Below are 15589 nucleotides of genomic sequence, written 5' to 3' on the forward strand. Positions count from 1 at the left end.
ATAAAAGGTAATACATAATTGCTTGATGTGGTGCCATTCAATTACATGGATTTGTGCTATTGCAGTAACTCTAAACCGTCACCAGATGGCAGGATAACACTGAAGTTAACAGTAGTGATGGCCAGATGAGGCCTCATGAAGCATTTTCTTTATTTTCTGAGCCTGAACAAAAGGTTGAAAGCACACTGAATTGCCATTCTTTGAGCCTCTCTCTTTAAACCATGAGCGCCATCTAGTGGGCTCAGAAAATAAAGAAAAGGCTTCATGAGGCTTCATTTGGCCATCACTACTTCACAGGTCAACCAGGAATTAGTGTTATGCCATCTGGTGGCGGTTTAGAGTTACTGCAATCGTACATACATCAGAAGAGCTCAGCCCTATTCTGAACGTAAATAGAAAAAGTAATGCTTTTTAGCTTTATTTATTGTCGACAGTGCAAATGCTGGATGGTTGGTAAATATACTCTTCATACATACGTGTCCATAATAGGCTATGTGCAAATAAATAAAAAGTAATAATGCACACAGTGGGCATTTAAAAAAACAGACTAGCTTTTCCACATCTTGATCACTGACTATCAGTTTATTACCAGAATAAAAGAAAATGTGTCACAGAAACACTTAAGTCTTGTGGGTTGGAGCCTCCTAGCACAGCTGATTGACATGCTAGTACGAACACAAACTGAACATTCTGACAAGCATGGAGAGATTTATTGGAGGACTGTTTTATTAGACTGCATTCATTACACTTTGTGTATATTCCCATAGATGTTCTTTAGATAGTTCACTGAGGATTGTGACATTATGAGGACTACTTTCTCAGCTGTGCACATGGAGTTGGATTCACCTGTATTAACTGCATAAAGGTAGAAGTGTTTGTAGCAGGACACTGACTCTGACACTGGACTTAGCACCCCAGATTCAAAAGTCCAAAAACACATAATTGAAACGTGCTCACGTGTGCTCAAAAGCATGTGAACACATGTGAGCGTGGTGCACAAAGAGGCAGTCAGAGCAACAACTTTTTATGTTGGGGCTTCAGGACACTTGGATCACTACGGACGAGCAGTATGGAGATATTTTGTGGTTTATGTGTTTTTGGACGTTTGAATCTGGGGCGCCGTCAGCCTGCATTAGGTGGAGTTGTGTTGCTACCTCCTCTCCCCTTGGATCTCTGCAAGTGATGTGAGGACTCTAAAATTTCACCTGAGCCTCCCTCGGCATATGGGTGAGTAGATAATGGCTGAATTTTCATTTTTGGCTGCACTATCCCTTTAAGTGTCACATGATCTCAGTACATATTCTGCTCTGAAAGGCCCCAGAGTCTGCAGCAGCACTAAGCAAGGTATACCACAAAGCAAGCAGCACCATGAAGACCAAGGAGCTCTCCCAACAGGTCGGGGGTAAAGTTCTGGAGAACAGATCAGAGCCGGGTTTGAAAACAAATATACAAAAGTTTGAACATCCCACAGAGCACCATTAACTCCATTATTACAAAATGGGGAAAAAAATGTGGCACCACAATAAACCTACCATGAGAGGTCCGTCTGTTGTGCTTCTGCATGTCACACTTGTTTTTCAGTTGTCTTCATTATATCGCTTCCATTTTGGGCAGTTTAGTGCCATCTACTGGCCTTGTTCACATACAGCTACATAATCAAGAGGTTTGAATCAGCCGTTTATCCCACCATACTAGTTATGTTATGTTTGCCCTTGCATTTGTGTGAAGATACAGTTACACATCTCTGCTTCTATACATTTATATATCACCTTGCATGATTGTTATATGGCACTTACAGTAAATGTCTTTGTATTGTTTTACAGGTTTACATCGCTTCCATTAAAATGCCTAAAGCCAGCTCCTGTCTTGGGTCCTTTATGGGAGAGTGTTCAGCGAGAGGGTAAAAGACGGCCCAGCAAAACTCACACAAGGCATGAGGTTAAAGATGAAACATTTCTTCAATATTTTAGGCAAGATTACTTTTTAATTTCAATCTTCACAGCTTCTAAACACTTCTTGTATCCAGCTCAGAGTCTCTCAGTTCTTGTTTGGAGGATTTTCACCCAGGCTTCTAGCTCTGTGAGATTCTTGGGCCGTCTTCATGCTCTGCTCTTTGAGCTCTGTCCACAGATTTTGGCACATGCTGCTCTGACAGCAGGGAGGCCTGTAGATGTTACGATCTGTCTTAACATTAACATTAATAAGACCAGACTAAGTGTTTATTACAGCATAACTGACTGAGTTATTATTGCTTATAGGAGTATTATAAGCACTTAATAGAAACTTTGGTAACAGTTTATAAACCTATGCTAAATATTAATAAGATGTCTATTTACATTAATTACAATTTATAAGGGTTAATTATGGAACAATAACCACATTTATTTGTGTTAATTATGCTATAATTAACACTTAGTGTCTTACTAATGGTAATAAACATCTTATTCTGTCTTATAAGCGCTCATTAACTGTTAATTGGTGCTTATTAAGCATTAATTAACGCTTATTACAGTACCTTAATATAAAGTGTTACCGTAAAATCATAGTTTCAGATAGTGCTAAATACTGTAGATAAATAGTGATAGACAGTGCTGCATAAGAATAAACCTAGGAAATGCATTATTTTCAATCAGGTTAAACAAAATACAAAAAAACAAAAAAAAACTTAATTAAAAAACTAATGAAAACAATTACCATCACAGGTTATTTTTTTCGTTTTTTATTTAAATTATTAAAAAATCTATAATTATAAAAAATAAAACATTCATGTGCAGCCATGTACTGCTTGAAGTGAAATGTCAGAAACATGTAACTTACAATGTTCCAGCGTTTGGCCAACATTTAACATCTGCAACACTGAGTAGACTATGTACATGTCCACTGGAACGAGAGCTCTCTATGACGTCATCCACAATGACACACAGGATGGTCTCCTCCTTCAGGTGCTAGGAGACGAGCAGCTGTAGGAGTCTGGCCACCACCACCACATTCAGGCTGTTTCCTAGGACTTTGTACTGCTGCTTGGTGGTGACGTGCTCCGGGAAGGCTGCAAACACATTCAGTCACAGGAAGAAACAAAATTAACTCTTGGGTATGTGTTCCATCCAATAATATGCAAAAAGCTCAATATCACATTAAGGCTGGAATCTGGGGAAAAAGGATCAATAGAAATTTTGTCTCCATCAAACAGACGAACAGATTAAACCAAAACTACTGCCCCTGGTTGTATGACTCCGCCCACCAGTCCACCCTGTGGTTGTATGACTCCGCCCACCTGTCCAGTGGATGCTTCACACACAGAAGATCTATACAATCAGCACAGTTTCAAGATTAGAGTCACCAATTCAGTATCTGACCAAATGTCTCCCCTTCTGTTCCTGAGATATGACGTTAAAACATGATGATGTCACAGTCAAGCTGACCTTTGACCTTTTGACCTTCATTATTTTATCCTGTTAGACATTTGTGTCAAAATTAGTTACACTTAGCGCATGAATTCTTGAGTTATGGCCAAAAACATATTTTGTGAGGTCACAGTGACCTTTGACCACAAAATTCTAATCAGTTTATTCTTCAGTCCAAGTGGACGTTTGTGCCAAAATTGAAAAACTCCCTCAAACTCTTCTTACGACATAACGCTCACGAGAATGGGATGGATGCAAGCTCACATCAACCTTGACCTTTGACCACCAAATATAAAATCAGTTCATTTCATAAATTCCCTCACAGCGTTCTTGAGATATTGCATTCATGATAACAGGACAGACAAGGTCATAGTGACCATGACCTTTGACCACCAAAAAGGAATCAGTGCATAGTTGAGTCTAAGTGGACATTTGTGCCAAATGTAAGAAATTCTGTTGAGGCGTTCTTGAGATATCGTGTTCACAAGGATGGGACAGATCAGTCGGCCCACTGACTGAAGTTATTTTTTCACAGCTCCACCTTTTAGTACCAGATCTGTGTGCTAGGTACCCCAACAGAGGGGGGACCAAACATGGGGACGCTAAGGAACGTTCTGTTGGGACCATCCACAGCTGTTCACTGTGGGAACGGAAACAAGTATACCAGACTGAACTGAACCGTACCGTACTGCTCAGTGGAAACAGGGCTATAGTGAAGAGTGGGCCTTGAGGAGACCGACCTTGATTTAGTCTTAAGAGCTGACAGATTCTGGACTTACAGAAGCTTTGAGGGAAACCCATGAGGTTGGCAACTTCTCTGGGAGTGAAATAACGGAGCTTCAGTTTCGACAGCTGCTGGAGTTTCTCATCTTCAGAGCACTGGTCCAGACCTTTAAACACACTCTCCATCTGTACAGCACACAGAGCAAAAGCCTTTTTAAATGATATTTAAGACCAAACTTGTGATGGAAAACACACAGCCAGAGCTAACATACACTCTTTCCCAATAAACACACAGATACCAGTTCAAAATAGACAGTGAGGTAAAAATGACACTGATGATACTCTCCAGTGGAGGAGTGTAACTAAGTACATTTACTCAGGTACTGTACTAAAGTACAAATTTGATGTACGTATTCTTTAATTGAGTACTATGATGCTTTCTGAGCTGTAAAGGATTTTACAGACAAAGCCTGAAAGAGGTGTACGCCACTTCCCACACGAAAGTTGTGATCTATAAAACAGACTGGATGGAAGAAACTTTGACCCATGCTTACCAACACTTTGGAGATGGGACATTGGCGATGCATAGGGTCAGGGGGAAGAGAAATTGGCGAATATTTTTGGCTTTTGTCCATATATACATTTTAAGTGTGGATCCTACAAATTGTTTTATTAATGAGACCTCTGGTGCGTGAGCTGTATCTGGAGCGTCTCACACGCAGCTCTTTTTCTGCTCCTCTATCATGCTGGGTCTCTCTCCACTGAGCAGCTTGCATCTCTGACTTGTGAAATTCACTTGTAAATGTATAAAAATACAGATACGATTGACTCAATATGTCGATTAACAACGAATGTCATTGTCCTCGATAGTTTTGCGTGTCTGTAGTTAATGAGAGAGAAGAAGGGAGGCGAGCTGTTAAACACGCATTTACTCCTGCAAAACACGAAACGTTGTCAGAACAACCTGAAGCTATATTCTAAACGTGGTTGATAAGGAGCACTCCACTGACATGTTTCCAGTTGGCATGGAAACCACGCAGCTGGATATTTGGCATGAGGGGCCACGTGTCTGATCAGAATTAAGACATCCACTTTGTCATTGTCCTTGACCGTTTGGTCTCGTCGATGCCCGTCGTGAAATCAAACCTCACCTCTGTTTCCGTGCAGCACTGCAGCACTGAGCCAGTTCCCTCCACATACCGTCCGTAGCTATGGAAACGACACATAAATACAATCAAAGAACAGCATTACTGTGTGACTGTTTAAAGAGTGATCAAACAACCAGACAAAGGAACAGCAGGGGGGACAAACACTATCAACAAGTTTATCAAACACCCCACTTACACTCCTGGTTTAACTAATACTCCATCTAGAAACAGGTGTATGCTCACTGTGGTGTCCCCGGCACAAACCTCTGCAAGTTCCTGAGCTGCTTGGATGTGAACTCCGAGTTTTTGTAACTACACGCCCACTGCTTGTGCCGGGTTGTTGAAGCATGACTGTTACAAATACTGATAAAAGTAAATAAATTAAGGAGTAAAATAATGAATGCATTTTTTTAGAGAGGCGACCTACTTGTTTAAAAAGAGGAGATCTTAAAAATCTACATTTGAGAATTTTTTATAGATTTCATTAAAGCTTCTCAAGTTTAATTCAATATATTCAAACTTTGATTCAATATATGTTGACTTTCTTTAGTTGGTCTGCGTGTTGAATGTGTCAGGTGGCAGCCACGTGAATGTCAGGACCCAAGGTGTCCCAGCAGAACTCTGTATTGTAACGAGATGATCAATGTTATTCACTTCATCTGTCATCTGTGGTTTGAATGTTGTGGCTGACTGGTGTATATATTCACGGTAGCTGCAACAGAAAAGGCGAAAGAGAAGGACTTATATCTGATGTGATTTATCCAAATGTTGAAAAGCTTAAATGCACCCTTCCCTCCAAGATGCAGATGTTATCTTTGCACTCATTATGTTACTCCTGTGCAATATTGCAATAACTGAGTCAACTGGAGCCAGTGACAGTTAGATGAAGAGTACCCACCCTTTGGTGAAGCAGACAGACCTCCTGCAGGTGGGCCGAACAATGTCCAAGATCAGAGCATACCGCAGCAGCGTTTTAGGAGGAAGGAGATGCTGTTCCATGTCTACTTCCATCTGTGGTTCCAGGAAGTCTTGGATCTGCCTGATGGACAGATCGTTGTTCTGACTCATCTTCTTCTGGACTTCCAGCGTTGTCTCTAGTTTATACAGGAAATGACTGCCCTGCAGGTCCTCCTCTGGCTGGCAGGTACCTGGGTGGGGAGGACTCAAGACTGTGGGCTGCTCAGGGGAATCACTCTCAGCTGGATGTGGAAAGGCATCTAAAATCTAAGATTACATACTTTATCAAAACCCTTATATACACACACGACTAGTACTGCGGGGTCCTAACGGTGGACTGGTGTAGCTGCACATTTTGCCAAATAAAGGCCTGTCTCCATTCGACGCCTGGTCTGGTTGCCAAGACGTTAATTTTTATTGGAGCTCTTTGGATGTTGGTTGTTGACTACCCACCCAAAGAATCAAAATGACTGACTACCAAATCACCTGTACATATACAATTTCTTATCCAAAACACCTGGTAATTTCTTCAATTACAGACATGGCAGGTTTCCACGAGGTTTAGTACCAACACGTTTGCACTAAAATATTTCTATGATACATTTCATGATACCAGGATTACTGTCAGGACGCCTCACCTTTGAGCTGAAGTTTTCTGTTGAAATCTTGGCGAGCAGGAAATAACGCAGTCTTGAATTTGGGATCCCAACCTGGATTTATGAACACAACAGTGATATAAATATAACTTACAGTGCAGATGTACTTCAGGAAACTAGTCGAACAGTGTGTCTTTCTTACACTGGTGGGAGAGATCATGATCTCCTGGAAAGTGTATCCACAGTCCGTCAGTGTTTTCACCAAACGTTCCCTGGAGAACAGAAGCATCACATGAGGACAGATTCACTCTGACACCTGTGCACCACCATAACCATGGTTCAAGAGTGAGATTGGAAATATTTCAAAGCGTGGTTGATGAATAACAGACCTAACAGAGTTTAAATATGCAACAAAAATCCCAGTTATTAAATAAAGCTACAAGCAGCGATTCTGGGGTTCAAATCAGCGTTGACCTTTAAAGGTGCGGACACACCAAACCGACATCAAAGAACTAGCGGCGACGAAAGCCAACTGTTGCGTCGCCTCACGTCGCCCTGTGTCAGTTGCATTTGACCACACTACACGGACTACATCCGACGGCCAAGTAGCACGTACGTTCTGCGCCTGCGTGAGAGAGCGTGGAGTGAGAGAGTGGTACATCCTGTCAGCTGAGAGGTTTCCTATCTGTGCAGCCGAGCTCGCAGCACCTCCACGGACTATTACATCCAGACGGTCCCGGTGTTTCCTCCTCAGGCTCCACTTCACTCAGCTGCCCGATAAACCCGCTGCTTCTTCCCACTTTAACCTGAATAACAAACCAGGGCTCGGTGCTCCGGTTGGATCCAAACGGAGAGCCGGGGCTAGCTCAGAGACTAGCGGAGGCTAACTGGCTGTGCTTCCCTCCGGTCATGCTGCGGCTAACGCTCCGCTAGCCGCTCCCAGCTAGCTCCGGTTTGTTATTCAGGTTAAAGTGGGAAGAAGCAGCGGGTCTGTCGGGCAGCTGAGTGAAGTGGAGCCTGAGGAGGAAGCACCGGTTAGCCCCGGTTTCACTACAGGCAGATTCACTCGCTACAGGGGCGAGGAAATAAACCTGAACAGCCAATCAGAGTGATCTCTCTCACCAACAAGCTCTGCCACCGATTCAACATGCTCAATCTGCTGAAAAGCTGACGTCGCCGAAGTGCCGACGGTGCGGGACACACCGCAAAAACTAGGCCGACAGACGCTCACCAACGGCCCGACTTTGGTCGACGGCCGACCATCGGCTTGGTGTGTCAGGGCCTTAAAACTTGAAAGCTGGTTAAGATCAAGACCTCTGACAGTTCATGACACCTGCATTAAAGATTACCAACAGGTTTTATGAAGATCGGACAGAAGCTCATTCGTTAACATCCAAATCTCTACTGGGCCACGCTCTTCTTTGGAAACACTGTCGCTTCCTATTGGTCGATTGTAGAAACATTTTGGGGTGATGCATTAAAGGCTTAGTTTAAAAGGTCCACAGAGTTTGCTGATGTTTGAAAAGCCATTGCACTCATTTGGAACGGGTAGTGATGGCCAAATGAAGCCTCATGAAGCGTTGTCTTTATTTTCTGAGCCCACTAGATGGCGCTCATGGTTTAAAGAGAGAGGCTCAAAGAATTTCAACCTTTTGTTGAACAAAAAGCGCCATCTAGTGGGCTCATAAAAGAAAGAAAATGCTTCATGAGGCTTCATTTGGCCATCACTAGGAACAGGTGGTGCCCCATATTAAAATTATTTAACGCACGTGGTTCATCATTTTTGTTGAACATACCCTGCAAGTTTTGTGATGATTGGCCCAAAGGTTGTGGAGTTAGGTCCATTCATGTGCTACGAATCGGCCCGGTTTAGGAGGAAATGTCCAAAATATGTTTTTCTAAAAATTCAAAATGGCAGAAAATCTAGTCAGGTTTTTTCAGAATTTCACAATGATGGGACGGACGGTCAACCTGAAAACATCAGGCCACAGGTATTGCCGGCATGGGCGCATAATTAGGCCTGACCTGTCTCAAAAAGATGCAGAAAAATTGGTCCACGCTTTTGTTACCTCAAGGCTGGATTACTGTAACTGTCTATTACGCTTTTGTTACCTCAAGGCTGGATTACTGTAACTGTCTATTATCAGGTAGCTCTAGTGAGTCCTTAAGAACTCTCCAGCTAATTCAGAATGCAGCAGCTCGTGTACTAACAGGAACTAAGAAACAAGATCATATTTCTCCTGTTTTAGCTTCTCTGCACTGGCTCCCTGTAAAATCCAGAATTGAATTTAAAATCCTACTGTTAACTTATAAAGCTCTAAATGGTCAAGCTCCGTCATATCTTAGTGAGCTCATAGTGCCATATTATCCCACCAGAACACTGCGCTCTGAGAACGCAGGGTTACTCGTGGTCCCTAAAGTCTCCAAAAGTAGATCAGGAGCCAGAGCCTTCAGCTGTCAGGCCTTTTGATGCACCCTTGCAGTCTCCATGGTTACCTGGCAGATGAGGTCTCAAAGCCTTTCACATTCTCCAGCAGGATGAAGCGAGGTAACCTGCACAGCCTGGACACACACCGTCGCCACATGCAAGAGAAGAAGAAGAAGAACTGTTCTTATAAAATATCCAGCCCTGACTCACGACAAAGACAACACACCTGAGGCCTCATTTATAGAGCTGTGTGGAATCTACACCTCACACCTAAACCCGCTGCACACAATCCATAAACAGATTGGGAACCAGAGGGTTGCCGGTTCAAGTCCCCATACAGACCAAGTATGGAGGGTGGACTGGCAGCTGAAGAGGTGCCAGGCCACCTCCCAGGCACTGCTGAGGATCAGACTGACCAAGAAAAAACTAAATCTGGAGATTAAAGACCTTGGCAGAAGATCAAGGATGTAGAGGAAGCTCTTGGTTCTGGGATCAGCGATGTCACCCTGAAGTCCTAACCTGCACAGAGAAAAACAAAAGATCTCAGTGAGAAACAGAGAGACTGATAGAAAACACTTGTCGTGATGATTTAGACAAAGTTATTATGCTCTTAAATGAAGAAACTTTGAGACAGATGAGGTGTAAAATGGTAAATTACAGAAGAGAGTTTGGTCGTTTTAAGGCTCTGATCCACCGACTTCACAGAGCTAGCAGCAGCGAAGGTCCCAAGCTGTGTCGCCTCATGTTGCCGAGTCTTGGCCAAAAATGTGCACATGAACACACCGCAAAGACTACAGTTACATAAATTCTGTGCCTGCGTGAGAGGAAATAACTCTTCACAACAGCAGACAGCGGTCGTCTGTAATCGTAGTGCAAAAAGGAAACAGGAAGACCTTCTTGACGCTAGTTAGCACATTAGCAACACAATCAGAGAATATTTACCGTGTGCCAGTGAACAATACAGCACACCATCAGGAAACACTTCTGCCAAAGAGCTCACAGGATAAAGAAAAAAATTCAGACCTTCTGGAACCAGTCTGTTTTGGTCTCATTCTCTCTGGACTGAGCTCGAGCTGTTTACTTTCCTCACTTCTGTTTCTCTTCTCGTGTGCAGAGCTGAACTGCCAATCAGAGCGATTTTATTCACAGACAGTCTCTGCTGTCGCCCACGCCGATTCAACATGTGGAATAGGCCCAAAACGAGCAGCAACGGTGCGGGACACAGTGGACAGAATAGGGCATCACCGTCAGCTGACTGTCAGCCTCGTGTGTCAGGGCCAGTTGCAGCTGCTCGAACGGGACTCCACAAACCAATGGGTGACGTCACTGTAGCTACGTCCATTTACTGCATACAAAACACACAAGACCTACCTGGTGAACGGCTGGCAAGGAGGGCTCATCAAAATCATGTCAAAAGATAATCTATTGAAGTCGTCAAGTGTTATGCCCTAAAGGAAAAATAAAGAAAACTTTATATCAAAAGTAAAAACACTGCAAAGTTAAAATTGAAGTCTAAATCACTGGTTTGTCCAGATGCAAGCAGCCATGCCTGAACCCTCCACCCACCTCAATGGTCTTACTCCAGAGGACGGTGTCGGGGAAATTGTGCTTGTAGATTTGATTTGCTGTGGTGTTTATGTCGATGGCAGCCACAACCTGGGCCGGTATGCCGCTCTCTGGAGGAAGAAAAGACAGATCATAAGCTACAGGTAAAACACCTCTAAAAACATTAAGCTACTGTTTCACTGTGCACCTGAAGTTTCAGCTCCACAGATCACGCTGAAAATCCACTCATCGGAAGTGTGGCAGTTCGATCCCTGGCTCCTCCGGTCCACATGGGCGAGATACTGAACCTTAAATCGCTGTGAATGCGTGTAAATGTTTAACTGAGTGGCAGGCGGCACCTTGTGTGGTCGCCTCGGTCACCAGTGTGTGAATATATGTGTGAATGTGACAGGTAGTGTTACAAATGCAGATCCATTTACCATCCAATGTGAAAGCAAACAGAGGGATAGAGAACGTTTGGCCTTCAGCGCCGAGTGAGCACTTTTAATTTAAATAAGTGGAACTCATCTGTGAGTCTGACATCCAGCTCCACATCCATGGTTAAAACTCACCATGGTGTTGAGACCTGAAGTGTTTCCATGGAGATGAATGGAAATCTCTGACCCTGTAACTCACTTCAAAGTATTCGGATTTTAATTAGTTTCTTTTTTATAGTATTTATTTTTTTCCCGAACGGTTCTTAAAGGCATTGATATTGACTACGTGTGCAGATCTGCTCCTTCATAACATGGTCAGCATGTGCAGAGAAATGTTCCCCTTACATGATGCTACACATTTAATCATGAACTTTTCCAATGCAGCTTTGCAGAAAGTCCAAATGATTCAGCCTGTGCATGTTCTGTGAGTGCGTCATCAAACCAAACTGCATCAACAGGCTCCAACAAGAATGACCCAGTTGGCACTCTGATGTTTCTTCACTGTTGAATCTACGTCACACCGTGGTTGAATCACTGTTGAACTATGTGTCTGATTCTGAAAAATGAATCAACGTTGAAACAGATCGTTTGGAAATTTCAATGTTGATTCATGAGAATTTTGTTTTTCAGAATTTAACATTTTAACGTTGAAACAACAACTGACATACACTCACCGGCCACTTTATTAGGTACAACTCTTTAACTGCTTGTTAATGCCAATATCTAATCAGCCAATCAAATGGCAGCAGCTCATTAACATTTAGTCATGTCGACATGGTGAAGACGAGCTGCTGAAGTTCAAACGGAGCATCAAAATGATGAAGAAAGGTGATTGAAGTGACTTTGAACGTGGCATGGTTGTTGGTGCCAGACGGGCTGCTCTGAGTATTTACTGGGATTTTCAGCACAACCATCTCTAGGGTTTACAGAGGATGGTCCCAAAAAGAGAAAATATCCAGTGAGCCAAAATGCCTTGTTGATGCCAGAGGTCAGAGGAGAATGGCCAGACTGGTTCAAGATGATAGAAAGGCAACAGGAAGTCAAATAAGCACTGGTTCCAACCAAGGTGTGCAGAAGACCATCTCTGAAGCAACAACACCTTGTCCAACCTTGAAGCAGATGGGCTACAGCAGCAGAAGACCACACCAGGTGCCACTCCTGTCAGCTAACAACAGGAAACTGAGGCTACAATTCACACGGGTTTTCTCACCAAAACTGGACAATAGAAGATTGGAAAAACCACATTCAGATGGAAGCATGGATCCATCCTGCCTTGTATCAACGCTTCAGGCTGCTGCTGGTGGTGTAATGGTGTGGGGGAGATTTTCTTAGTACCAACTGAGCATGGTTTAAACACCACAGCCTACCTGAGTATTGTTGCTGAGCGTGTCCATCCCTTTATGACCACAGTGTACCCATCTTCTGATGGCTACTTCCAGCAGGATAACGCACCATGTCACAAAGCTCACATCATCTCAAACATGACAATGAGTTCACTGTACTCCAATGGCCTCCACAGTCACCAGATCTCAGTCCAATAGAGCACCTTTGGGATGTGCTGGAACGGGAGATTCTCATCATGGATCAACTGTGTGATGTCATCATGTCAATATGGACCAACATCTCTGAGGAATGTTTCCAGCACCTTGTTGAGTCTGTGACACCAAGAATTAAAAAGGGGGTCCAACCTGGTACCAGCAAGGTGTACCTAATAAAGTGGCCATGAGTGTAATTTTAACCCCATTTCAACAGTGAAGGTCGGTCATGTGCCAGCTGGTAAGTCTTTAATAATGTAGTGCATATTATTGTTATTATTATGACTATTATTTACATCATCATGTCCATGGATTACAGGTCATTTTTCTGCGCCCAAAGAGGACTCTGGACTTTAGATTTGGACAGTGGACCTCCCAGGAAGGCGTTTGGTAAATCCGCCAGTGTGATCATTTAGGCCCAATCCCAATACCCCCCCTTGCCCACTACCCCTTGGCCCTCGAAATGAAGCAACGAGGGGTAGGGGTAGAAATCTTTCCCTAGGAATTGGGACACCACTCACTACGTCACCGCGTCGGTTACGTTCACGCATACGTCACTATTTTAAACAGGAAGCTGTGAGCCATCTACATTTCCAACCGGCATCTACAATGGAGTCTCCAGTTGAGTTCATCCTACCGATCACGTTTGCTTTATTCATCATGCTTTGTTTGATGAACGACAGACCACAGGGGACTTCTGCTAGCTAGCTAACCAGCTAACATTACGAGGCAGCAGAGTCAGGCTAGCTGGCGTGTTATCGTAATGTGAAAAATCTGACAATTTTGTAGAACAGGACAGATGACAGACGCCAGATAGTGCGAGCTAGCTAGCTAGCTAACAAGCAACCTGACGACGGTAACATTAGCTATGTATGAACTTTTTCCCCCCATGTCTTGCTCGGTGGTAGCCATGGCGACGTCTACCCCTCACAAGTCAGCATCTGAAATCCCTCGCTCCGAAGGGCTAGTTTCATACCCACTACCCCTTGTTATGCCCCCTACCCCTACACGCAAAAAGAAATTGGGACACCACTACCCCTCACGGGAACGTGCAAATGTAGGAGTAGGGCCAAGGGTTAGGGCCAAGGGGGGGTATTGGGACGGGCTCTTATTCTTGTGCAGTGGTGTGTCTGTGTCACTCTGCAGTTACACCTCCAAAACACTAGTCGGCGGTGGAGGTTTCTGTGAAGTGCTGTAAAGTTTCGTTGATTCAAAACACACATGAAACACACATTAAACACACATGAAACGCACATTAAACATGGCTTAATAGAGACAGTGTCAAACACAAATCAGCTTCACTATAACTCGCAGCATTCACAGACAAACACTTGTCTTTATCTGGACACATTTTCCCCACAAATACAACATGCTAACGTTATTAGCACAAGCCTATGGCATTTTACATTGTATAAATTAGCCTAGCAGCTAGCAGAGATTTCCTCTGCTCATATTTCAGCCAGGATAAATCACACACAGTGTGTGGAGGCTTTATTGTCTTCATGATTTATTGTTTCTTATCTGTGAAATTAAAGTAAATAAAAGCTTCGTTCCCAGTGAGGGAAATGGTTTCAATGGTTTCAATGGTTTCAATGGTTTCAACATGAGACAACGTGATGGAGAGATCTCCCACCTGTGTCACTGACTGGTTTCTAACTGGTCCCACAGACATGCACACGAGTTACAGCCAGTAACACCATCTTAAGTCTTACCCTTTAAAGCATAATGCATCCCTCCTATTCCGCTGTACAGCTCGAGCACCCGCACACCCTCCATTACGACACGTGACTGCTGTCACTTCTTCTTCTATGGAGTGTAATGGCGGTTAAAACAAAGTTCCATGCGCGTTACCGCCTCCTACTGGACCGGAGCGGTGGAGCGGCAGGAAACACAACACAACAATACAAAACAAGAGCGTGTTAATAGGTAATGTGAAGTGACGTCATGTGATGAGTTCATGTGTGTAACATACAGAAAACACATCAGCATGTTTATATATTAACAGTGTTCATATATTATTATTCAGCTGTAATGTGATGGAGCCCAAACACACTGGGCACACACTCAGCATCAGACACACACATATTAAACACACTGGGCACACACTCAGCATCAGACACACACATATTAAACACACTAGGCACACACTCAGCATCAGACACACACATGATGATGATGATGATGATGATGATGATGATCCAGGATGTGTAATATGTCATATATGTGAGAGTGTGAGGTCAAACAGTATCTTTCATACAGACACTCCTCCAAACAGGATCTGAACATGTCTCCTCACACAGCAGCCTCTGAATAAACTGGGCCTCAACGTCCTCCACGACTTTATTCACACGCCGTGTCTCTCCTTCCTGCGACACGCTCAGCGGGCGATTGGCTTCGGGCTGAGATGCAGGTTTGCTTCATGGAGTATGTTGCCATAGTAACTGGCTTTGTTTCCCTCATCTCAGGCTGAACATACTCACAAGCCCCTTTTAAGGCCCTGACACACCAAGCCGACGGTCGGCCGTCGGTGAGCGTCTGTCGGCCTAGTTTTCGCGGTGTTTCCCGCACCATTGGCACTTTGGCGTTGGCGGCTTTTCGGCCGATTGAGCATGTTGAATCGGCGGCGGAGGAGCTTGTCGGTGAGAGAGATCACTCTGATTGGCTGTTCAGGTTTTATTTCCTCGCCCCTGTAGCGAGTGAATCTGCCTGTAGTGAAACCGGGGCTAACCGGTGCTTCCTCCTCAGGCTCCACTTCACTCAGCTGCCCCACAGACCCGCTGCTTCTTCACACTTTAACCTGAATAACAAACCGGAGC

General features: G+C 43.9%; 1 protein-coding gene across 5 annotated transcripts in view; it reads right to left on the reverse strand.

Annotated features, from left to right (window-relative positions):
- Positions 1 to 2071: 2071 nt before the first annotated feature.
- The window catches only part of trdmt1 (tRNA aspartic acid methyltransferase 1), a 14506-nt gene continuing 988 nt past the window's right edge, over positions 2072 to 15589 (reverse strand). The window contains exons 1-12 of one of the 5 annotated variants that reach the window (XM_050056089.1): positions 14486 to 14590; positions 11010 to 11118; positions 10823 to 10932; positions 10628 to 10704; positions 9704 to 9775; positions 9325 to 9390; positions 7031 to 7100; positions 6871 to 6942; positions 6174 to 6499; positions 5279 to 5336; positions 4184 to 4313; positions 2072 to 3046 (exon numbers count right to left, since the gene is read on the reverse strand). In XM_050056089.1, coding sequence (XP_049912046.1) covers positions 2946 to 3046; positions 4184 to 4313; positions 5279 to 5336; positions 6174 to 6499; positions 6871 to 6942; positions 7031 to 7100; positions 9325 to 9390; positions 9704 to 9775; positions 10628 to 10665 — 933 coding nt within the window. In that variant the 5' untranslated portion in view covers positions 10666 to 10704; positions 10823 to 10932; positions 11010 to 11118; positions 14486 to 14590 and the 3' untranslated portion in view covers positions 2072 to 2945. Of the gene's footprint in view, positions 3047 to 4183; positions 4314 to 5278; positions 5337 to 6173; positions 6500 to 6870; positions 6943 to 7030; positions 7101 to 9324; positions 9391 to 9703; positions 9776 to 10279; positions 10705 to 10822; positions 10933 to 11009; positions 11119 to 14485; positions 14634 to 15589 lie in introns of those variants that run through there. The other 4 variants (XM_050056088.1, XM_050056087.1, XM_050056091.1 and 1 more) reach the window with 4 other exon arrangements.

This window comes from Epinephelus moara, chromosome 11 (genome assembly GCF_006386435.1).
Source record: "Epinephelus moara isolate mb chromosome 11, YSFRI_EMoa_1.0, whole genome shotgun sequence".
In the NCBI taxonomy this organism is placed as follows: domain Eukaryota; kingdom Metazoa; phylum Chordata; class Actinopteri; order Perciformes; family Serranidae; genus Epinephelus; species Epinephelus moara.